This window comes from Aquarana catesbeiana, linkage group LG01 (genome assembly GCF_042186555.1).
Source record: "Aquarana catesbeiana isolate 2022-GZ linkage group LG01, ASM4218655v1, whole genome shotgun sequence".
Taxonomy (NCBI): Eukaryota; Metazoa; Chordata; class Amphibia; order Anura; family Ranidae; genus Aquarana; species Aquarana catesbeiana.
In genome coordinates this window covers 634,919,496-634,945,837 of record NC_133324.1, presented here as the reverse complement: position 1 = coordinate 634,945,837, position 26,342 = coordinate 634,919,496, and the positions used below count along the sequence as shown (strand labels likewise).

Sequence of the window (26,342 nt, the reverse complement as noted above, 5' to 3'; positions counted from 1 at the left end):
AGGCCTTCCATTCCTCTCAAGGCCCACTTTATTCAGACACCATCATTCCTATGTCACAGAACACACAGGAGGAGAGAGGGGTGGAGGATGAGGAGGAGGATTCTGGCACTTTCATAGGCTTTGAAGAAGAGGAAGACATGCGTGAATCTGTAAGTGATGGTTTTCCAACCCCAGGACCCTTGGGAGTAGTACACGGCTGTTTGACAGGTGCATATCATTGCAATTTTTTACAGCAAGGCCGATTCTTACTTTCATCAACATTACCTCTATAAGGTTACGGTGGGAAGCCGCCACCAACACCCAAAGACCAAATTTTTTGCACCTGTTTGACAGCTGCATATCATTGCAATTTTTTACAGCAAGGCCAATTCATGCTTTCATCAAGATCACCTTTATAGGGTTATGGTGGGAAGGTGCCACCGATATCCAAAGACCAATTTTTCAGCACCTGTTTGACAGGTGCATATCATTGCATTTTTTTACAGCAAGTCCAATTCTTGCTTTCATCAAGATTACCTCTATAGAGTTATGGTGGGAAGGCTCCACGACACACAAAGACCAATTTTTACACACACGTCACTTCGATCCAAAGTCAAAGTGACACCAGAATGTATCCAATAAATCTCTAATCTTGTTCCCAGTGCACTACATTGTGGCCTCATCATTCACCCTGGCTCCCCAGCTCTTGCTGAGCAAAAAAAATGCAGCTTGCAGGGAAAATGTCATTTTTTTTGGCTTTATAAATGCAATTATTGCTGAAGCAGATTCTGGACATGGTACAGATCTGCCACTTTACAGGTAGACTCAGGACTCTGTGCAGACCAGTCAAGTTCCTCCACCCCAAACTCGCTCATGCATGTCTTTATGGACCTTGCTTTGTGCACTGGTCCAAATCATTTGGTGGAGGGGTAGATTAAGGTGTGGGGTTGTTTTTCTGGGGTTGGGCTTAGCCCCTTAGCTCTAGTGAAGGGAACTCTTATGGCGTCAGCATATCAAGACATTCTGGACAATTTTATGCTCCCAACTTTGTGGGAACAGTTTGGAGATGGTCCCTTCCTGTTTCAACATGACTGCGCACCAGCGCACCAGTTCCATAAAGACATGGATGAGCAAGTTTGGGGTGGAGGAACTTGACTGGCTTTCACAGAGTCCTGACCTCGACCAGATAGAACACCTTTTGGATGAATTAAAGCGGAGACTGTGATCCAGGCCAACATCCAACATCAGTGCCTGACCTCACAAATGCACTTCTGGAAGAATGGTCAAACATTCCCATAGACACACTCCTAAACTTTGTGGACAGCCTTCCCAGAAAAGTTGAAGCTGTTATACCTGCTCCAACTCAATATTGAACCCTACGGACTAAGACTGGGAAGCCATTAAAGTTCATGTGCGTGTAAGGCAGGCGTCATAATACTTTTGGTAATATAGTGTATTATATTTGGGGTAGGGTAGCACAGGGATATTATTACATTTTTTTATGAAAACTAATCACGCTTGACTAAAAGAATGCTGCCTATGTCACTGCATGTTCTAGAAATTCTACTTTCCACTAAAGCTCAACTCCAGCCATATTAAAAAAAAAAAAAAACACAAAAAAATTCTCCATGTATTTATTAATGTGTACATTTGAATTTTTTTAATTTTTTTATTTAATGCAAGCAGTGTAAGTAGTTACATTAAGCTTGCAGTCTACTGTTCAGAAGCGCTTAAAGGGGGATGGAGAAGGAGAGATAAGGTGTGCAGTAGTGCAAGGAGCATGCTGATAAGTGTAGAGAGCGATGTGATCATCAGTGTGTTGCTACTTCTTTCATTGTCCATTCACAGGGTAGAGAAGAGTTGTAAGTAAAAGTGAATCTGCCGCAGGTAAAAAAAAACAGAGTCAGAGCTGTGTAAATCGCAAAACTAGATGGACAGAAATACAAATACTTTGGCTAGTAAACATCTACCATGCATTCAATTAATATATGTAGCTTCTTGTTTGGAGTCAGCTTTAAAAAAAAAATATATTTTTTAAATAAACTTTGTAGTAGTAAATTCTTAACTTTTCTGAAAACATCTTGGGCAGAGTATTCCCCTTTACAGTCATTCCCCACACATGTATTGCTTAATGCACTCTTATATACTTTCACACAATGCAATCCTATCAAAGCAGCAAATGCTGCCACCTACTGGCACTGTATACAGTATATACATGTAGTGTGTACTAACACAAAGCATTGTACACTCAACTAAACAGGCTTAACAAAGTGACCCCTTAGAAAGAGGCTATTGAAACATATTTGTGGAAATTAAATCTACAAATACTAATATTTTAACATTTTAGATTACCGGAGGCCATGTAGACTTCATCAAGTAACATGACATAGACATTAAGGTTATAAAACAGGGTATACAATAGAAAATAATCACATCTTTAAATTTTATTTAGGTTTCAAAATAAACAAGGTAACATGAGCAAAGATAAATATGTTTCAAAGCATTTAATGATTTATTTAATATAACTATACAAATAAGTATAAATTGTAAATGTTTAAACTGTAAATTTGCCTTAAAATCATTGTTATACATTGATTTTTGAAGTATTGACTGTAATCATTTTTTCTTGGCAATTCAAAATGTTTTTCTCATTTAGCATAACATAGTTTTATAAAATACTTCAACACAGAATGAAAAAAAAAATGTCGATGGGACTATAATGTATAAACTGCAAAGTATAATAAATGTCCCCTTTTTGTTGCTTTCCCATCTGAACAAACCTCTTACTAGTCTTTTACTTAACAGACTGTCTCAGCAAAGCAAGAGTAAAAGCGGTAGTGAATGTAAAGGCATAGTGTGCTAAAATGCATTGCATACTAGCATATTATGAAAGGCTTACCTAGAAATGAAGCCCTTCAGCGCCGTGCTGTCACCGCTGAAGAAGCTTCCACCTTCACCTGGAACTTCCAGGTTCATGGGCTGCGGCTGCTTGAATGACCGAGCCAGGATGATGTCATCCCCGCACCACAGGGCTCCGAAGGAACGGCACGGGCATGCGTTTCATGCGCCATTGACGTCACTGGCTACTGCTTACTAGAATATCCCCTAAACGGTGCACTTTTAGGAGATATTCATTTAAAATACATATGGAGAGTTTTTACTACCACTTTAAAGGAAATCTATGTCACAGCATACACTTTCATTTTTATAACATCAGAACACAAGCATTGTAATAACTATACAAGCAATAGTTACTTGTGACAATCCAATATAAGCTTACTTGAAAAATCAAATTTCATGTTGTGAGCTCTGCCTCTCTGTTGGTTATCTCTTTCCACAACTTCCTGGATTCCCTGAATGCTTTTAAGCTTCACCTTTGCTGTTTACTTACAATTTCTAAGGACTACATATCCCATGGTACGTTGCTGCCTGCAAGATGTGATTCCTGTACTGACTCCACCTCCTGAAACTCCTCCTCTCAGCACCTCTGTAGTTCAGTAGGCAGGCTCTGTGAAATGTGTGACACATCAGTACTTACTCACAGGGCATAGTGAATTATGTGTCACAGAATTTAACCACTTGCCTACTGGGCTTTCAGCACTGTCATTCTTTCAATGTCAATTGCGCGGTCATGCAACACTGTACCCAAATTACTTTTCTTTTTCACACAAATAGAGCTCTTTTGGTGGTATTTAATCACTGCTGTTTTTTTTATTATTTTGCAAAAAAAATCAGAAAACTAAAAAAAAAAAAAAAAAAATACCTGTTTCATAGTTTGTTACAACATTTTGAAAACAGGTAATTTTTCTCCTTCATTGATGTGTGCTGATGAGGCTGCACTGATGGACACTGATGGGCACTGATAGGCTGCACTGATGGGCACTGATGGGCTGCACTAATAGGCACTAATAAGGTGGCACTAATGGTACTGATAGGTGGCACTGATAAGCACTGGTGAGGTGGCACTGATGAATGGCACCGATGGTTGGCACTGATGGGTGGCACTGATAAGCTGCATTGATCGGTGACACTGATGGGTGGCACTGATGGGCACTGGTAGTCACTGATAGGTGACACTGATAGGCAGCACTGATCAGTGGCATTGATAAGGCACTTATTGGCATTGATTGGCAGAACTGGTGGGCACTGGTAGGTGGCACTGTGGGCACTGGTAGGTGGCACTGGTAGGTACTGATAGGTGGCACTGGCAGGTGGCATTGGTGGGAACAAATGAGGCAGCTTGGGCTCTCCCTGTGCGGGACCGATGTCCCTCTGACAAAAGCCGGAGTTTTTTTCTTATTTTCCCCTTCACGCTGATAGCGCGAGGGAAAAAAAATACCGATTACTGATCTTCTGTTTACATCACGTGATCAGCTGGCATTGGCTGCCAGTTGATCATGTGGTAAGGGGCCGAGATTGGCCCCTTACTTTGATCTGTGATCAGCCGAGTCTCATAGACCCGGTGATCACAGAGTGACCTGCAGGTACGCGCAGACAGCGTGTGCTCGGGAGAACGTCTATGGACGCCCTCCTGGCAATTAGGGCCCACACTGTAGCCGTCTTTCAGCTATAGCGTGGGAGGCAAGAAGTTAAGGAAGTATATGTGTGGGCATCATTTAGATTAATGGGACTAGACTACAAGTAATTGAAGTGCAATGTGTAAGTAAATATATCATTTAGTTTTTGACCAAACACTCTATATAATTCCTCAAGGCTGATTACTTGGATAACCAATACCAGCTGTTAATCAACAACTCTGATTACTGCCAGTGTTTTTTTTCGTATGTATATGGCTACAGTAGCCAGAACCTAACAATCCATTTACTGCTAAATCGATATTTTAGTTTAGTGAAGCCTTATTTGATTTAGCTGCTGGCATTGGATATTTTAACAGCAGTGTCTGATATCCCTCTGGAATTACATTGCCTTGACACCCAGCTCAATCGTACACATGTTGGCAAAAGAGTCGGAGTGTAATACTGCACTGCATGTGAGCCACAGTGAATTTCAGCTTAATTTTGATCAGTATGTGGCTGTCTCTGCTCAACATGCTCAACAGAAGTTAAACGTTCGATTGGACTTTTGATCGATCATTAAACTATACACAAAGATATGCTGACGTGCATAGGTGTGCACAGCCTATTGCTATAGGGTATGCACCCCAAAGAGATTGGTGTCAGTAGGGCAGTGAACGGTGTCAGTAATTTTCATTTTTATTATTTTATTTCAAAATTAGTATTTACAATTTTTTTTAATTACTTTAAGTTTTTTAAGGAGCTCTGTTAGGGGGCTTTGGTGAAATATCAGGGGTCTAAACAGGGGGAATCTGCCCCACACGGGGTGATTATGGTGTGCCCAGGCATACCCTGTGTGCACACCTATGCTGATGTATTTCATATGCTTCAGCTTTTTTTTTCCAGTCTGATAATATGCACTTGATTTTAATGTATATACAATACCTGTTAACAACAGCTCATGAATTTTGTAGAAAATCATGTTTTATAACACTGTAGGCTAGTAGGTAACATTACCTGACAGTCTTTTTAGAGCAAAGCAGAAAATGTTGCGTTTAGGTTGCAACTTTTTGACAATATTTTTATCTGTAAATGTCTACAAGCATATTATTTATATGCATAATATATAAAATATAACAGTAAGTAGCTGTAACTTCTGCATTTCTCACCTAAGTGAGACTTTCCCCCACCCCCTGTACTTTCGCCGATGTGCCGCAGGGCTCGAGCTCTGAGACAGCCTTCTGTACATCTGTGCATGTGCCGGTTTCCACTGCCATCTGTACACAAGCAGAGTTTCAATTCCAAAACCTCCCCTGTTTTTGTGCATGTGCCGAAAATCCCCTGCGTGTGTGCAGATGTGTCAACGAGCTCTGCCAGGACCCGAAGGCTGGACAGAGTCCATGGGTATATCTGCTCTTGCACCATAATGATGACACTTGAGGGGGCGGATACGCTTGGGGGACAGACTGAAGTTTCACTTTAGATGTCTGTAACTACCTTGTGATTTTGCTATGAAGATCTTTGTTCAGGCTTTTCCTGTTATAGGGTGACAAGGCGCTGTCCTGGTCTCCCAACAATTCTCCTGTGTTGTCACCCTGTTATGAGTTCTCCCAATAGAGATTATAAATGGCTTTGCTGATGCACTGAGGCAAGGTCCACTGTTGTTTGACCCCCCTGACAAATGCCATTCAGCCATCTTTGCAGCACATGAATCTAGACAGGGCATGGCTGCAAAGAGGCTGCAGGACATTAGCAGCAGTGACATGCAACAAATGATGAAAAAGATGAAATCAAGGTTTTTTTTTTTTTTTTTTTTTATTCAATCATTTTTTTTAAATAAATTTGATACAGAGTGCTTAAGCAAACTAAATGAGTTCAGTCAGGCCGATGTCACACTAGTGATGATGTTGTTGGCAGTGGCGACCCGTCCATTAGGGGAGCCCAGGCACCGTCCCCTCTATCCACGCCACCCCCTATATGTATAATATAATATCCACGGCCACCCCCTATTCATACATCCGGCCCCTTTCAGGACACCGGGTGCCTGAATTACAGCGGCGGGGGTGTTTTTTTCGAAGCACCTGATTAGAGCTATAGGGTTTAATAGGCTTCCAAATAGGGTGGGCTCGTGCCGCAGAGCATTGCGCTATGAGCCCACCCAGGTGTTACAACAGCAAATGAACATTGGCTGTTGAAACACTGATCCTCAATCCAGCCAATCAGAGGCAGGTATGAGACCCGTTTCCTGATTGATTATACAAAAAGAGAAGACTCCCGATTGGCCACCGAGGAGGAGGGTGGAAACTGAAGCCGCCGCCGCCGTGATGACCCGTGGAGAGCAGGGGAAGCAGGGGAAGCTGTTGGTGAAGCGATGGGGTATGTGCTACCGACCGACCGGGGGTGTGTCGGTGGCATACTGTTTGCGCCCCCCCAAAAAAATTAACCACCGGTGGCCACTGGTTGTTGGTTATATACCGCCTTAGGATTGCTAAAATGTGCAAGGAACACACTCACCTGGTTGATTGTGAATCCCTCACTGGCTGGATGACCCTCACCTTTTTACACTAACCTCCATACAAAGGTCATAAAAGCACCTGTTGACAGCAGAACACGGTGCAGGAATCCCACATTCCTTGCAGGTTTTCTGCACCATGTTCAAAATGCACTGCAGTTGTGATCTGCAGCAGGTATATCAATGTTAGGTTAACCACATTCCAAATGCAGGTCACAAATGCAGCGGGTTTGTCTGCACTGGGTCACACGGTAAAGAAATACCATGCAATCCAGTTGCAGTGCGATTTTATTGTTTTTTACTTTTGGTGTGGTCCAGTGCGATTCAGCCATTTCAAAATGAATTGGCTCAAATCGTATGAACGTGCACCGCATGTGAATCGCAAAGGAACGTGCAGCACATTCCTGTGCGATTCCTTGTGTAAACCGTCACAGAGACGTTGCTCAGTCCTTGACAAAACTTATGCAGAAGTAAGAGTGATAACTTTCACATCCAGCTGGTGAGGCAGTGACACATACAAGCAGGTAAGTATTTCTATTCCCTGTCGTGTCTTGCATTGCGGTTATACTGCTGGCCTTTTTTTTTCCATGGATAAAATCCCTAGTGTAACATTGACCTTGGGGTTTACAAATACTTAAATATATTAGGAGCTCTAATGCTTGATTATCTGTACACAGAAATATACACAGTTGTATGCAAAAGTTTAGGAACCCCTGACAATTTCCATGGATGTCATTTATTAATATTTGGGTGTTTGGACAAGCAATTTCATTTTGATCTATCAAATCACTGAAGGACACAGTAATTTTTCAGTAGTGAAATGAGGTTTATTGGATTAACAGAAAATGCGCAATATGCATCAAAACAAAATTAGACAGGTGCATAAATTTGGGCACCCTTGTCATTTTGTTGATTTAAATACCTGTAACTACTTAGCACTGATTAATTGGAACACACAATTGGTTTGGTGAGCTCATTAAGCCTTGAACTTCATAGACAGGTGCATCCAATCATGAGAAAAGGTATTTAAGGTGGCCAATTGCAAGTTGTTGTTCTCTTTGACTCTCCTCTGAGAGTGGCAACATGGGGGCCTCAAAACAACTTTCAAATGACCTGAAAAGAAAGACTGTTCTACATTATGGTTTAGGGAAAGGCTACAAAAAGTTATCGCAGAGATATAAGCTGTCAGTGTCCACTGTGAGGAACATAGTGAGGAAATGGAAGATCACAGGCACAGTTCTTGTTAAGGCCAGAAGTGGCAGGCCATGTAAAATATTGGAGAGGCAAAGGCGAAGGATGGTGAGAACAGTCAAAAACAGCCCACGGACCACCTCCAAAGACCTACAACATCAAATTGCTGCAGATGGTGTCACTGTGCATCCTTCAACAATTCAGCGCACTTTGCACAGGGAGAAGCTGTATGGGAGAGTGATGCGAAAGAAGCCTTTTCTGCACACACGCCACAAACAGAGTCGCTTGAGGTCTGCAAACGCACATTTGGACAAGCCAGCTTCATTTTGGAATAAAGTGCTGTGGACTGATGAAACAAATATTGCGTTTTTTGGTCATAACAAGGGGTGTTATGTATGGCGGCAAAAGAACACAGCATTCCAAGAAAAACACTTGCTACCCACAGTAAAATTTGGTGGAGGTTCCATCATGCTGTGGGGCTGTGTGGCCAGTGCTGGTACTGGGAATCTGGTTAAAGATGAGGGTCCCATGGATTCCACTCAATATCAGCAGATGCTTGAGAATAATGTTGAGGAATCAGTCACAAAGTTGAAATTACGCCGGGGCTGGATATTTCAACAAGACAACGACCCAAAACACTGCTCAAAATCTACTTGGGCATTTATGCAGAGGAACTAGTACAATGTTCTGGAATGGCCTTCCCAGTCCCCAGACCTGAATATCATTGAACATCTGTGGGGTGATTTGAAGTGGGCTATCCATGCTCGGCAACCATCAAACCTAACTGAACTGGAGATGTTTAGTAAGGAGGAATGGTCAAAAATACATTAATCCAGAATCCAGACACTCATTACAGGCTATAGGAAGCATCTAGAGGCTGTTATTTTTGCTAAAGGAGGCTCTACTAAATATTGATATGATTTTTCTGTTGGGGTGCCCAAATTTATGCACCTGTCTAATTTTGTTTTGATGCATATTGCACATTTTCCATTAATCCAATAAACCTCATTTCACTACTGAAATATTACTGTGTCCTTCAGTTATTTGATAGATTAAAATGAAATTGCTGATCCAAACACTCAAATATTTATAAATGACAATCATGGAAATTGTCAGGGGTTCCTAAACTTTTGCATACAACTGTAACATACTGTATGTATATAACACTGTATATATTATGTCCGATATAACAAGTAGCCACTAAATGTTGTGACAGGTGGATATTGTGCAGGGATTGACCCCGAAGCTAACCTGATCCAGACTTGTTGCCCATAGTTTAGTTCTAGCAAAGCGTCCCCTGTCACCATCCTGTCACTGTACATGCTGCTGTTAATGTTTTCAGACTGGAATGCAATTTTATCAGTTCCATCAACCACTAAATAGCCAGAGACTCGAGGGCTATATGACTCAATGGTAAACTTAAACACATATACCCCCAGATAGGGCACATTAAATTTTCCTGTGCTGGGAGTATAGGAAGATCCATAATTTACATATAGATTGTTAAATCGGATTGGTCCAGGAGATGTCATTCCATATGTGTGAGAGACAGAAAAGGCCACCATTGGTGCGTATCGGTAAGATCCTTTGGAGAAATCTGCATTAAAACAAAGGAAAAAAAATAATCAGCCTTAAAGTCACTGTTTTAAGTAGTTATATCATATATGTATTTCTAATCATATATTAATATTCAGCGACTTATACACCTACAGTGTATATAATTTCATATGTGCACCAGTGGCACACTTGGGGGGATGGGGGAGGGCAGTCCATGCCGAGTGCTGACTTTCTGGGGGTATTCGGCCTCCCAACATTTTTCTTTTTGTGTTGCACAGTGCTGCACCACAGATCCAGGCAATACACACACAAACAAAATCAGATGACCATAGCACCCCCAGATAGTCGGTACCTGCTGCTCCCCTGACAGCAGCAGTTCAGAGCCATGGGAAAGCTCATTTCCTGCTCACATCATATAATAAAGTTAGAGAGCATTTCCCCTCACCCTGAACTGCTGCTGCTGCATCTTGGCTGGTAATGAGTTTAGGAAGGGGGGAGATCTGTACAGTGGGGGGTTGTCTGTATTGGAGAGAGTGATCGTGTCTGTACTGAGGTTTCTGTATTAGAAAGGGGTGATGGTATCTGTACTGAGACGTTTGTACGTCTGTACTGGGGAGGGGTGTCTGTACTTAGGGATCTCTACTATGAGGGTTGTAGGTGTCTATAATGAGGGATCCCTACTGAGGGGGGGTTGTGTCTGTACTTAGAGGCCTATACTGGGGGGAGGTGTCTGTAGTGAGGGGTCTGCACTGGGGGGGGGGTGATGGTGTGTGTACTGGGGAGTGGTTTCTGTACTGAGGGGTCTGTAATGGGTGGTGGTGGTGTCTGTACTGGGGAGTTTCTCTATTGAGCAATTTGTCACACACATACACATACATTCTCAGGTTGAACTGGATGGAACAGTGACTTTATTCAACCTTGCCAACTATGTAACTATACTGTATCTCCACCATCATTCATCTTAATGTTGCTGCCACACTTTGCATAATGAATTAAAAAAAAAAGCTGTCTTTTCCCTCCAGTCACTCCTATCCACCAACAGTTAGAACACACACTAGGGAGCACGGTTAACCCCTTGATCGCCCCCTAGTGTTAACCCCTTCCCTGCCATTGACATTTACACAGTAATCAGACATAATCCCAAAAATGTGTCAAAAGTGTCCAATCTGTCCGCCATAATGTCGCAGTCCCGATTAAAAATCGCTTACTAGTAGCTTTACTAGTGATTGTCATTATGCTCCTGCTGCTGCATAACCTGCTGTGAAGTAACAAATATCTAAAATACTGTATGTGAACTATAAGAAATGTCATTAATGCAATGTATATATACACGTTTTTATACACTAAAAATGTATAGAATAAATGCAAGGATATCCTATATTCAGAGTTCAATGGATGTTCTTTAAAAACCACGTGTGACCTTGAATAAGCAGCTATCTAATCTTCCTGTTTTTCAGACACCTTATATTAGATTAAGTTCAAAATCCCGTAAAAAGTGCTGACCAGAACTGTCAATGCTATGAAAGAATAGATACTATCATAATTAAATCTATGATTGCCTGTCTAGCAGACAGAGCACACTGACCACAAAGCAGTATCTGTATCTAAAAACTGTTCCCCTATTGGAATCTGTTTGCAAAGCATAGGGAAACATTGAGAACAAATGTTCTGTGTAGTACTGTTTGACAAATACCTAATCAAATGTATTGGCAGAACACTGATTAGCCATAGTATAGTCTGAAGTCATCAATATTTTTGTTTATGTATAACACCACCTGCAGCTAGTGGGATGGTTATATAAAACTGAAAGGGGTTGTAAACCCTCCTGTTTTTTCACCTTAATGCATCCTATGCATTAAGGTGAAAAAACTTCTGTCACTGAATGTCCCCCAGCCCCCGTTTTGCTCACCTGTAATTCCCACGTCGGAGATGTTCTCTTCCCCTCTGCCCGTTGTCTCGGCTCTTGATTGGGTAAATTGATAGCAGCACAGCCATTGGCTCCTGCTGCTGTCAATCAAATCCAAAAACATGGGCGCTGGGGGGCGGGGCCAAATCTGGCAATCTGCATCTGTGGACGCAAATGCTGGACTCGGGAGCGCTTCTCCTAGCGGCTTATACGATGCGGGGAGGGGCTACCAGTGCCGCCGGGGATCCCAGAAGTCAAGGTTCGGGGCACTCTGTGCAAAACGAATGGCACAGTGGAGGTAAGTATGACATGTTTGTTATTAAAAAAAAAAAGAAGCTTTACAATCACTTGAAAGATGTGTAGTATGACAGTGTACATCCCTCAGATAGACAAAAATAGGTAACAGGAATGCTATAAACTTAAGAATATGTTACCCCCAACATTTCAAATTATGAAGGCGTTTTTTTTTTTAGCTTTTTTTTAGCATCACTTCTAGTATCAGGGCCCTGCGTGTTGTGTCACACCCATAGGACTTCATCAGGGGACTAATGAAGTCACGTGGACGTGACGTAATGCGTGACACAATGCGTGACGCAATGCGTAAGTATCTCGCATCACTTCAGAATCCGGAAGTGATGCGAGATACCATGCAAAGATGAGTATATACCTGTCAGAAACCATGAATGACACTGAGATAGAAGTACAGTTAAATCACACTTGTTTAATAATAATAAAAAAAGGTCAACAGAGTAAACATAGTCAAAACATAGCCAGAGTTCAGGAACCGGAACGGATAGTCAGACAAGCCAAAATGACATGGAGCCAGAGATGAGCGTAGTAGAACAGCAAGCAGGATCTGGAACCAGAAGAATGGCAGCCAAGCAAGTCTTTAACACGAACACAGAGAGCGTCTCTAGAGATGTAACCAAGGCGAAGGCATAGATCATCTGGGCTAGCCGGCTCAAGTAGGAAAGACTGATGAGCAGGATATCATCAACAGGTGAGTCACTGTGGAGAGATAGGAGCTGGCAATTAGCCGGCAGCTGAGCAGCCAGCTTAGAGAAGGAAGGGCTGAGCCCAACCTTGACAGTACCCCGTCCTCAATGACTCCTCCCCCTCGGAGGACCACCAGACTTGAGGGGAAAATGTCTATGGAAATCATGGAGGAGGACAAGGGCATGTACGTCTGAGGATGAGACCCAAGAGCGTTCCTCAGGACCATACCCTTTCCAATGCACCAGGTACTGTATGCACCCACGGAACCTATGGGATTCACCAATGGACTGTACTTCATACTCCTCATGGTTCTCAACCTGTACAGAGTAAGGACGAAGCACCGAGTTGGTAAAGCAATTGCAGACCAAAGGTTTTAATAAGGAGACATGAAATACATTTTAGTTGCACATATTAGAAGGAAGGTCTATTGCATAAGCCACTAGGTTAATCCTGTGAAGAATACGGAAAGGCCCAATAAACCAAGGTGCGAACTTCAGAGAAGGAACACAAAGTCAGAGGTTGCGAGATGACAGCCAGACCCTTTCTCCAACCTGGTAGGAAGGCGCAGGCAGGTGTATGCGGTCAGCATGGATTCTGTACCTATCATTAGCATGTCAAAAAAGCCCCCTGGACTTGTGCCCAAGTGGAACGAAGACCACTGAGACGCTCCTCTAACGCAGGAATACACTTCGGAACAAAAGAATCAGGCAACATGGAAGGTTGGAAACCATAGTTTGCTATAAATGGGGACAATCGGAAAGCAGAATTCAAGGCACTATTGTGAGCAAACTCTGCCCACGGTAAGAGGTCTGTTGTTATGATGGTCAGAAATATAGCAATGTAGGAATTGCTCCAAGGACTGATTGGCTCATTCTGCGGCCCCATTAGACTGCGGATAGGAGCTGGCAATTAGCCGACAGCTGAGCGGCCAGCTTAGAGAAGGAAGGGCTGAGCCGACCCCGGACAACACCAGGTTACATGTGTTTTTACTGGTATTGATGTAACAGGCTTTCTTAACATAATAAAGGGTTGCTGTTTGACATTTTAGACTATGGGAGGCATGTTTATTATGTTCTAACATATTGCTGAGCGGATGCATTGAAGATTTAAAGGGACCGCAGGTGTCTTAAAGGGACCATTACCTGAATAACCCTGGGAATTGTACCTATTGGAGGAGGAGAGCAGTGAAGCTGTATACCAGTTTATTGAAAATATTATTCAAAGGCTTGTCTGTATTTTACCTGAGGTGAGAGTTCGGAGAGCACTGGGAAGGGTGCACAGAGGTGGAAGTTCACACATGAATACTGTTTAAGCAGAAGAAGGTGGTTGATATACAGCACACTGGGAGCATGGACTTTATTTCAACCCCTATATGATCTCACTTTAGTCACTATTAGCCCTTGCACTTTATAGTGGACTTTTATGAAGTATTGATATTTGCACATATGTTGTTTATTGTTTTATTGACATTTTATTGATTTTCACGTATTGGAGTTAGGCTGTGCAACCCTACTTTACACTATTATCCATTTATATACAGTGCAGCTCAGGCTGCAGAGAAAGGGACTGTCTTCAGGAGGGGGGATTGGCAGGCAGCAAAAACGCAGCTCAACTGCACATTTTTGCTACCTAACAGACGCCCCCCCACCAAGCAAAAATAGGCAGTGGGCAGGGTGCTGAACTTGTAGCAAGGCTGTCCGCCGAACACTTACACATTCATGTCCATGGGGAAACGCCACAAATGCCCCACAACCTCGTGCAATGCATGCAGTTGTGGTGCATTTGTTTGTAAAATGGGGTTAAAACAGGCAGTGAGGAGGCGTCGTATTGCTTCCTCACCACAAGTCAGTAGCCACTGGAGCACAATCCGAACGTGGATTGGGCTTCAGAGGCAATCAGTAGCACCTTTTTATTCTACTGGTCATGTGCTTTCAGAAAATATATTTGGGGGGTCTTTTACAAACTATGAATGTTGTAAGTGAAAACTGAAATCCTCCAGATTTTTTTAGTAATTTTTGCGTACTTTCTATTTTCACCATTTCACCATCTCACCATCAGTCTTTGCAAGAAGGGAACCTTGGAAATAGTGCCGAACCCATGTGACAATTACATCAAAAGATGTGGACGACACAGGGGAATACCCAAGGATTGACAAACGGTTTGACAAAGGGGTGGAGCTCAGAAATGCATAACCACGCCCCCTTATGGAGTGATATCATCAACTCATCCCAGCAGAGATTGCAGAGCAAGTGGAGGACACAAAGAAGCTGCCGCTCTACAGTGTTGCACGCTATTAAGTTTCCCCAGCTACAGTGCTCCTTTCTGTTTCTGCTCAGCCTCTTCTTGGCCGAACTCATTTCAAAAGAGTGTCAAGTAAGTCAAGGACATCCAGATGCTGATGCACACCACGCCGCTGGCTTCTCCATTCCTCAGGGCTTCCTTCTCAACACCTACTTCTTGGCTGATCTCTGCATAACACCAGCCGCTTGCCTGCTGATCTCTGCTAGAGATGTTAAGACTTCCACAGGTGACAAGTCGATATTTCCTCCATCAAATGTGAGTGCTATATTTATTCATCACTACCAAACAGCTGTTTCCAACACTCCACTCTCAGATAGAGGTGACCCCTGCTTTTTTCTGTTTTCACACACTAGGTTTACTCAGGACCTTTATAGGGAAGCTGCCTCTTCCCTCCAAATGTTGATTTTTTTTAACAATTTATCCCACTTTTCATCCCTCACATCAATCTCGCTGCATTACCGGTCTGGCTACAGCAGCGCCATAATTTTTTTACTACTGAACAAAAATGTCACACCTAAGATCTCTCAGGAGTTAATCGCTTCTTCTAAAGGGATGGAGCCCCTGCATTTTTCTCATTAAAACACTGTAAGTACATTAGTTGAGACGTGGAGGATCATGTCAGACCCACTGCATCAAAGAGGACACCTGCCTCTGCAACCAATCTGTCCTGTTGGTGTCAGCAGCCACCCAAATCTATATTAAAATATGATTTTACTCACTCATGGTGTTTGCTTTTCTAGGAAACAAGCAGAAGATGTCCAAAGATCTCTCTGCACTCACCTCACCCCTCCCTACAGACCACCCATAGAACCTCTCCCAGCCAGCTCACAGTCAACCAACCAGGAAATTAGAGTGAGAAAAAATGGTAATTTCGCTGTGATAAAAAGGGGAGGGGGGGAGGGGCTTAACAAAACTAACTAAAATGGCAAAGTGAACTAGAAGAGAGAGGGCAAATGCATGAAAGGATCCTAAAATACAAAGATAGTGCGGATACAGTGCAGTGCAAAGTGGCTGGTGCAGTGCAGTGCAAAGTGGCTAATCAACGTAATGAATAAGTTACGGGCAAACAAAGCCTGATGAATGAAAAGTATATATGAAACAGTGAATGCTTAAATAAAATGAAGCAATGAATACAGGTGCAAACCAAAATATAATGATGGCACAATGCAAACTGATATAATGCAAAAATATATAAAGTAAATCAAAATTGCATGTGGGCTAGTGCCCCATAAAAAAAAAAACATGCCAAATCCTGATGGACTATAGGTGACAAATCCCAATGAAAAAACAGTATAAACATCCAGTCCAAAACACAAACTCGTGATCAAAAAAAAAAAAGAAAAGTTATGTTATGTTTTTCCCACTTCAAGGAAAAACATAACAGAGATCCAGTAACCCTTTGTTTGTGACTGTTCTGGATCTAAACCCCATATGACTTTATCAACACATCCCCCCCCCCCCACTATAACAAAAAGCACTTTAGGTGATTAAAAGAACAGGACCACAATGGGACTACTGTTGCCTTTTTTGAAGAGAGAGGTACGGGGATCAACTCCAGTTTCCAGGCACGGGGACAGATTCTAGTTTGGTGACAGCCCTGGAGGCATACGAGCTCGGCGCTCATGGATATATGCCTACGCTCACTTCATGCAAGTGAGTGCCACCTTCTATCCCTGTGTGTTTTTACCCCCCTCCACTGTGGTTGTCGCAGAGCCATTTTACATGCTTTATATTCTCTTTTATGTTTCGCTTGGCATGTTCATCATCATTACCTGTATACACGGAACGTCTACACCTGCGGGTCATTTGCATACACAGGCTGTATGCCTTACAGCTGTAAGGTAAGCAGCTTGCATACACAGAGGTGTCCTCACTGAAGATCCCCCCTCCCTTCACAATTGGAACTCTTCTTTTTTTTTATTACGAGTTTGTGTTTTGGACTGGATGTTTATACTGTTTTTTCATTGGGATTTGTCACCTATAGTCCATCAGGATTTGGCATGTTTTTTGTTTATGGGGCACTAGCCCACATGCAATTTTGATTTACTTTATATATTTTTTGCATTATATCAGTTTGCATTGTGCCATCATTATATTTTGGTTTGCACATGTATTCATTGCTTCATTTTATTTAAGCATTCACTGTTTCATATATACTTTTCATTCATCAGGCTTTGTCTGCCTGTAACATATTCATTACGTTGATTAGCCACTTTGCACTGCACTGCACCAGCCACTTTGCACTGCACTGTATCCGCACTATCTTTGTATTTTAGGATCCTTTCGTGCATTTGCCCTCTCTCTTCTAGTTCACTTTGCCATTTTAGTTAGTTTTGTTAAGCCCCTCCCCCCTCTCCCCTTTTTATCACAGCGCAATTACCATTTTCTCCTACTTTTGTTTCATTTGTCCTGCTCTGGATCAGTACATAGGTGTTGCAGCAGTGTTTTTTAGCGTAGGCCTCGCCCCCCCGGCAGCGCAGGAGTTTCCATTTTTTATTGCAACCAGGAAATTACCTCTCTTTAACCTGCTTATTTGCCAATTTACTAATTGTTGTATTCATCCTGCTCCCAGTCTCCAGTTGTTGGGTAAGGGAGCAAATCGATTTATTTCTGAATCTAAGAGACTACAAAAATTATATTTTTCACTATGCTTACTCACAGGGCTTAGGACAGTACAACTTTAACCTAATTCCTACGTGTGCCCTGTATTATGTGCCATTCTGCCTTTTGCAAAGATCAAATGTAATGTATATAGTCACATAAAGTTTTCTAGTTTTGCTGAATTGAGGTGCATAGTTGACAAAACACACAAAATGACTTGCCTAGTGATGCAGTGTTGTCATCTGTCATCTTTACGCTACAGTTCAGTCCTCCAAAAGGATGACGGCAGGCACACACAAAACCTTTCAGGTCATTGATGCAAGTACCGCCATTAAAGCAAGGAGAGCTGCTACAGCTGGAGTAGTCATCTGCCAAGAAAAACACCATCATAAATAGTTTTAAACCACAGCTTGGGCATTGCATACAGTAAACTGTTTGTGTATGTATAGCCAAACCTTTTTTAAAGTGTTGGATAGAGAAGTCTTTAAACCTGCCAATTTATTTTTGTCTGTGTTTTGTATGGGAGATTTGCCTTCACACCTTATCCTGGGGACCCAACAAACAATTTGAGGAACTATGAACAAAGTGTGGGGAATTTTCCTACTGGGATCTGTGTTGTTGGCTTTTGTTCACGTAAGGACTGCTTGTCCCTCCATACAAATCTATGGAATTTCAAAATCAGTTTGAAATACAGGTCAGGAAGAGTTCAACTGAAGGTCAAGTGCACCTGTCAATACATTTTGAACAATTTTAGAAGTATGTCAAACTTATGTCAAATGCAGATTGTGTTTGCATACCAAATACATTGATGTTGGTCCTTAGACAGTTGTCATCAGAATGAATCATGACCATAATGAATCATGGCTATTTTTAGGACTAATAGGTAAGGGTTTGTGAAACTAATAGGTAAGGGTAAGGGTTTGTGAAACAAATTACATTCGGGGCTGAGCACTGCCCTGGGAGACATGCACTAATGTTCAGTAAAATGTATATGAAGAAAAAAAAAAAATCATACCATTTAAATTGCCGGTAAAGGATATTTTTCTGTCAGCCTGGTTTTATTTGTAAAACAAAAACAAAAAACAGCATAGCCCCCGCCCTCAAATACATTAAGAGTCTGGTATGTCTTTTTGGGGGACTGTTGGGAAGTCACCATACTATTTTCTATAAAAATAAAAGCTGACAGGAAAAGGTAAATTGCCATCAAATGTTTCTTCTTTCTAAAATATAATTTTTGTTATAGTACATGCTACAGCATAAAATACAAAAAAATGATGGGGTCCCTCCATAATTCTTGTCAGAACCCTTATCCTTGATGAGTATCTGTTATGAAAATCTGTTATGGATTCTAATTGGGAACAAGACAAAAAATTACAGGTACGCTCTGCTGAAAATCCATTTTAAGGGGAGTACTTCATAAAAAAAAACCAAAAGAATTGCATAGGGTGCCCCCTAAAATCCATACCAAACACATCATGAAACCTGGCTGGCCAGAAAAGGGTGGGATGAGCAAACTCCCTTAACTATACCAGGCCACATACCCTCAACATGGGAAGGGTACCTTGCCAGGGAGAGCCTCTTAGCAAAGCACCTTGTCCACATGTTGATTAGGACAGGGATCTGTTCCCTACACCTCTGGCCAGTGGATGTAGGGACCTGCAGACAGAGGGCTTATTGGAATCTGGAAGAAAACCAACCCCTTATGTGAACTCATAAAGGGGTACATGGTATCCCTGCTCAGCCAAAGAAAAATGTAAACTGTAAATAAATACACCACACTCTTTGACAAGTACTTTATTAAAAAAAAGTCACACAGTGTAAATCCCAATTCCCTTCCAATGTCATTCACTTAGTTCAGTAATGCAGATTCTCGTCAATCATAATGAATAATGCCCATGACCCAAAAACGCTGATGCACTTACTGTATATATCTGTATCTATCCCCGCTCCATTGTTTACAATAAGCTGTCATCTGGGAATCTCTAGCTGACAGATAAATGTCTGTCACATTTTGCAACAGTAGTAATACCACTGTTAAATGTATCGCCTCCCACTGCAGCTGGAGGTTCAGCTCAGTAGGCAAGTGGGTGGGTAGTGGGTGGGTCAAAATCACATTTAGTCTGCCAATTTGCTGAACAGTCAAAGTTTGGACTGAATTCATTTTTAGTCCAAACCTCATACCTAGAACCCATTTAAAGATTTTTCCCTCACCTCTTTTTCTGGTGACATCTTAAAAGGTGACCTCTTTAAAGGTTATTTAACTTTTGTAACATGTTCCACCCATATTTAAAGTGCATCAGGTTACTAACTGAGCAGAGTCCCCCCCCCCCTGAGCCCCCATTGTGACAGTGGGACAGGGATCTTCTCCCCGCACCCACTGTCACAATTTAAAAAAAAACACACCACACGGGCAGATAGCTAGACTGACAGTCTGTAGGAGCCTATGATTGCACCCGTGATGGGTGTAATGCTTTACAGGCTCCAATTAAAAAAAAAGAAATGCATTTTTTTTACCTGCAAAATTATAGTGCATTTTTTTTTTTTTTAAAGGTGAACTTATCCTTTAAGGGTGGTTTCACCTATATTTTGTTTTTTAAAGCATTAAATGTTCTTGAGAATGTGACTTACTATGTTAATACATTCAGAAAGTGATAAAATTAGTTTGCATTGTCTACTGCATTATTAACCACTTCAGCCCCGGAAGGATTTACCCCCTTCCTGACCAGAGCACTTTTTACAATTTGGCACTGCGTAGCTTTAACTGCTAATTGCACAGTCATGCAATGCTGTACCCAAACTAAATTTGTGTCTTTTTTTCCCACAAATAGAGCTTTCTTTTGATGGTATTTGATCACCTCTGTGATTTTTATTTTTTGCGCTATAAACGGAAAAAAACGAAAATTTTGAAAAAAAAGATGTTTTCTACTTTTTGTTATAAAATCCAATAAACTCAATTTTAGTCATACATTTAGGCCAAAATGTATTCGGCCACATGTCTTTGGTAAAAAAATGTCAATAAACGTATATTTATTGGTTTGCGCAAAAGTTATAGCGTCTACAAACTAGGGTGCATTTTCTGGAATTTACACAGCTTTTAGTTTATGACTGCCTATGTCATTTCTTGAGGTGCTAAAATGTCAGGGCAGTACAACCCCCCCCCCCAAATGACCCCATTTTGGAAAGTAGACACCCCAAGGAAATTGCTGAGAGGCATGTTGAGCCCATTGAATATTATTTTTTTTGTCCCAAGTGATTGAATAATGAAAAAAAAAAAAATTTACAAAAAGTTGTCACTAAATGATATATTGCTCACACAGGCCATGGGCATATGTGGAATTGCACCCCAAAATACATTTAGCTGCTTCTCATGAGTACGGGTATACCACATGTGTGGGACTTTTTGGGAGCCTAGCCGTGTACGGGGCCCCGAAAACCAATCACCGCCTTCAGGATTTCTAAGGGCGTACATTTTTGATTTCACTCTTCACTGCCTATCACAGTTTCGGAGGTCATGGAATGCCCAGGTGGCACAAACCCCCCCAAATGACCCCATTTTGGAAAGTAGACACCCCAAGCTATTTGCTGAGAGGCATGGTGAGTATTTTGCAGCTCTCATTTGTTTTTGAAAATGAAGAAAGACAAGAAAAAAACATTTTTTTTTTTCTTTTTTCAATTTTCAAAACTTTGTGACAAAAAGTGAGGTCTGCAAAATACTCACTATACCTCTCAGCAAATAGCTTGGGGTGTCTACTTTCCAAAATAGGGTACTTTGGGGGGGGGGGGTATGGGGGGGTTGTGCCACCTGGGCATTCCATGGCCTCCGAAACTGTAATAGGCAGTGAAGAGTGAAATCAAAAATTTACGCCTTCAGAAAGCCTGAAGGCGGTGCTTGGTTTTCGGGGTCCCGTACGTGTCTAGGCTCCCAAAAAGTCTCACACATGTGGTATCCCCGTACTCAGGAGAAGCAGCTGAATGTATTTTGGGGTGTAATTTCACATATTCCCATGGCATGTTTGAGCAATATATCATTTAGTGACAACTTTGTGCAAAAAAAAAAAATTGTCTTTTTCCCGCAACTTGTGTCACAATATAAAATATTCCATGGACTCGACATGCCTCTCAGCAAATAGCTTGGGGTGTCTACTTTCCAAAATGGGGTCATTTGGGGGGTTTTGAACTGTCCTGGCATTTTATGCACAACATTTAGAAGCTTATGTCACACATCACCCACTCTTCTAACCACTTGAAGACAAAGCCCTTTCTGACACTTTTTGTTTACATGAAAAATTTTTTTTTTTTTGCAAGAAAATTACTTTGAACCCCCAAACATTATATATTTTTTTAAAGCAAATACCCTACAGATTAAAATGGTGGGTGTTTCATTTTTTTTTTTTTTCACACAGTATTTGCGCAGCGATTTTTCAAACGCATTTTTTTGGGAAAAAACACACTTTTTTAAATTTTAATGCACTAAAACACACTATATTGCCCAAATGTTTGATGACATAAAAAAGATGATCTTGGGCCGAGTAAATGGATACCAAACATGACATGCTTTAAAATTGCGCACAAACGTGCAGTGGCGACAAACTAAATACATTTTTAAAAGCCTTTAAAAGCCTTTACAGGTTACCACTTTAGATTTACAGAGGAGGTCTATTGCTAAAATTACTGCCCTCGATCTGACCTTCGCGGTGATACCTCACATGCATGGTGCAATTGCTGTTTACATTTGACGCCAGACCGACGCTTGCGTCCGCCTTTGCGTGAGAGCATGGGGGGACAGGGGTGCTTTTTTTTTCTTTATTTTTTTTTTGCTTTTTTATCTTATTTTTAAGCTGTTTCTTTCATTTTTTTAAAATCATTTTTATTGTTATCTCAGGGAATGTAAATATCCCCTATGATAGCAATAGGTAGTGACAGGTACTCTTTTTTGAAAAAATTGGGGTCTATTAGACCCTAGATCTCTCCTCTGCCCTCAAAGCATCTGACCACACCAAGATCGGTGTGATAAAATGCCTTCCCAATTTTCCAATGGCGCTGTTTACGTCCGGCGAAATCTAAGTCATGAAATGCTCGTAGCTTCCGGTTTCTTAGGCCATAGAGATGTTTGTAGCCACTCTGGTCTCTGATCAGCTCTATGGTCAGCTGGCTGAATCGTCGGCTGCATTCTGAGGTTCCCTGTTGGAACAGGAGAGCCAGAGAAAAACATGGAAGAAGGTGGGGGGGCATTCCCTGCCACTGCTTGTAAAAGCAGTCTAGAGGCTAATTAGCCACTAGGATTGCTTTTACATGAAAGCCGACTGCTGGCTGAAAAGAATGATACCAAGATGATACCTAAACCTGCAGGCATCATTCTGATATAACCACTCAAAGTCCAGCAACATACCAGTACCACCCACTTCTAATGATGGGCATACATGCACCATTTATATATGCCGAACCATGGGGGCATCTTCCTGCAAAAGGTAGGAGCAAATCTCTCCTCCACCCCTATGCTTCGGCATAAATCACCTCCGCTGGAGTCACGGCTTTATATATCGTGGGAGCAAACGCTGTTGCTGTCAAGATAAATAAATCCGCCCTGCAGCTGAATGGCGTACCTGAAGACAAAAAAATGGTTAACAATAAAACACAGTAAACAGTAATGTATAAAAAATTGCATACCTGAAAAACAAACATGATAAAACATAATAACAATAAAACATTGCAGAATAGAATACAGTAAAAAAGAGCAGAACAATAGAGAGAGAATAGAGAGAGAGAGAGAGAACAATAAAACGACAACTTTTTTTTTTTATTTTATATATTTTTTTGTGTTATTTTTTTTTTTTTTTACACTTTTTTTTGTAACTGTAACTTTTATAACTGGAACCGGCTCCAGGTTCGGGTCCCTCAAAATGCGATGGCATCTTGGGAGACCCTGTGAAAGTGTGCCTAGTCTGTGCAATGCTGTACCCTACACTAATACTCAACCAGTGTATGGTAGTGTTCAAAACATTCACCAATGCAAAGACCAGGATTGTCAGGACAGGAGGGACAATAATACCGGGTGTCACGCCTATATCCGCGCTTGCTGCAGACACAACATCTTTTTTGGGGGGGTTCATTGGGTAGGGTTACTAAGGAGGACATAAAGGAAATGCCTCTCATGCAGCTGACTGCATTTGGTTGGGGATGTGAATGGGGGAAGTACGGGTGCTGCAGAAGTGGTGGGTTCCCAATTAGGATTGGAAGGGCACGACGGGCCTGTGTTTGTCTTCTTGGTGGCAGCGGGACACTACTTGCACTCGCCACCTCACCAGCTTGAACTGTACTTATGGGACTCGCCACGTCACCAAGTGTTACTGCAGTGCTGGTTTGACTACAACCGGGGTGTACTAGGCCACTGGTGCTTGCCAGTTCACCAAAACGCTACCAAAAAAACTGTTAGCGATCGCAGGGATCAGGCCTGACTCTGCCAACACTGCGGTTATACATTTAGTGTTTTGTAAGTGACAGTGATCGATCGATACTGCACTTGGGTGGGCTGGGCTGGGCTGAGCGAAGGGGCAAAACGCGGGTGCTAGCAGGTATCTGGGCTGATCCCGCTAACACTGCGTTTTTGGGAACCCTAAACTGCTGGGGACGCTAGTATAGATCTGATCGGATCAAATATTGATCCGTTCAGATACTATACCACTAAGGGAGGTGTACGGTGCGTGCGTGGGTGTTATCGCTACTGGCACTAACCTGACGCTGCCTGGGGCTGGTGCTTGCCAGTTCACCAAAATGCTACCAAAAAAACTGTTAGCGATCGCAGGGATCAGGCCTGACTCTGCGAACGCTGCAGTTATGCGTTTAGTGTTTTGTAAGTGACAGTGATCGATCGATACTGCACTTGGGTGGGCTGGGCTGGGCTGGGCTGGGCCGGGCGGAGGGGCAAAACGCAGGTGCTAGCAGGTATCTGGGCTGATCCCGCTAGCACTGCGTTTTTGGGAACCCTAAACTACTGGGGACGCTAGTATAGATCTGATCAGATCAAATATTGATCCGTTCAGATACTATACCACTAAGGGAGGTGTATGGTGCGTGCGTGGGTGTTAGCGGTACTGGCACTAACCTGATGCTGCCTGGGGCGACGCAGACCCTATCTGACCCTAAAACCTAAGTTATATCACCACCGGGCGATCAGGGGGCTAAACCTTTATTCGGTAATAAACGGCTGGTGCCCTGACACTATAAAAAATAAACTAACCAGCGTCACCCATAACAGTTATACGGTGATCACTGGTGAAAGGGTTAACTAGGGGACAATCAAGGGGTTAAAACCTTTATTAGGTAGTATATGGGGGTCCCTGACGCTATAAAAAGCTGACGGCGAACCTATATATTTACCTCCCTAACTAGCGTTACCAGTGACACTAATACAGCGATCAGAAAAACAATCGCTTAGTGACACTGGCGACGGGGGGTGATCACGGGGTTAAAACTTTATTAGGGGGGGTTAGGGGTGTACCCTAGCCCTAAAGGGGGCTAACACCAACTGCCCTACCACACTAACTGTCACAAACTGACACCAATGCAGTAATCAGAAAAAAAAAAACTGCTTGGTGTCACTGTGACGGGGGGGGGGGGGGGGTAATTGGGGGGTGATCAGGGGGGGGATCGGGGGGTTATGGGGGGTGAAAAGTATGCCGGCGTGTTCTACTGTGTGTGTAGTGTTGTGCACTCACATCGACGTCTTCTCTCCTCGGTGCCGGAACGGAAAATACCGAACCGAGGAGAGATGACATCACTTCCTCTGCTGCTGTTTACTATACAGCAGCAGAGGAAGGATTTCATTGGCTGGGAGTGATCGCGAGGGGGGGGCACGAATGGATGGCCTCCCCCTTGTCTCTGATCGCTCCCGGACAGAAGCCGACCGCCTCGGGCACAGGTACGTGATTCTGCCTGCCCGTGCCATTCTGCTGCAGTATATCTGCGTGAGGTGGTTGGCAACTGGTTAATATGAACTATAAATAAAAATTAAAACATAACTACAGGCAAGCAAGTTAAAGTTTAGGAGGTTTATTTATAAATGTTTTTACACAAGATTCATACAACCTTTATCCAAAATTCACACCTTTTTAAATCGTGTGAATCATGGGTGAAAGTTGTATGAATCTTGGTTAAAAACATTTATAAATATCCCTAAGTAGGATATAAATATCCTACATTTATCCCTAAGTGTGTGAATTTTTATTGAGCAAAAGATCAGATTATATTCGGAAAATTCAGACACCTCTGCCACATTGCAGAAACATGTCCCTGACTTTTCTCCACTGCAGTTAAAGCAATACACCATGGACAAAGACCCTCAGCATCCTATGACTTGATAGTAAAGGAGCAGCAGCTCATTGATAAGGTTATCCCTGTGCTCTCAGCAAACTGTAGACTGGTCATACATCATACATTGTCTTGTACAATTTTCTTTTAGATTTACCAAAACCATATAATAAGAGGTCAAACCTAAACACTTTTAATTTGTATGCCATCAGGCAGGCCCTTGCCCTACATAATTGAAGATACATCTAGGAAATTGAATAAAAAAATTGTATAATGTATGGCCAGTCTTAGGCCAGCCATACACGGTTCGAATCTCAGCCAGTTTAGCAGGAACCCATTAATGGGCAGGCTGAATGTACCCAAGTTAATTGAGCCATCAACTTGGGTACAACCAGCCTGCCGGATTCTCTTGTGATTATCGCTAGCGGTTGCTATAGCAGCCGCTAGCGATAATCACAAGAGAATCTGGCAGGCTGGT

General features: G+C 42.3%; 1 protein-coding gene across 1 annotated transcript in view; it reads right to left on the bottom strand.

The window, feature by feature from the left end:
- Positions 1-9,262: 9,262 nt before the first annotated feature.
- MMRN1 (multimerin 1) overlaps positions 9,263-26,342 on the bottom strand; it is a 314,347-nt gene continuing 297,267 nt past the window's right edge. Inside the window, exons 7-8 of the mRNA XM_073601042.1 lie at positions 17,779-17,925; positions 9,263-9,793 (exon numbers count right to left, since the gene is read on the bottom strand). Of these exons, the coding sequence (XP_073457143.1) occupies positions 9,372-9,793; positions 17,779-17,925 (569 nt within the window). The 3' untranslated portion in view covers positions 9,263-9,371. The remainder of the gene's footprint in view (positions 9,794-17,778; positions 17,926-26,342) is intronic.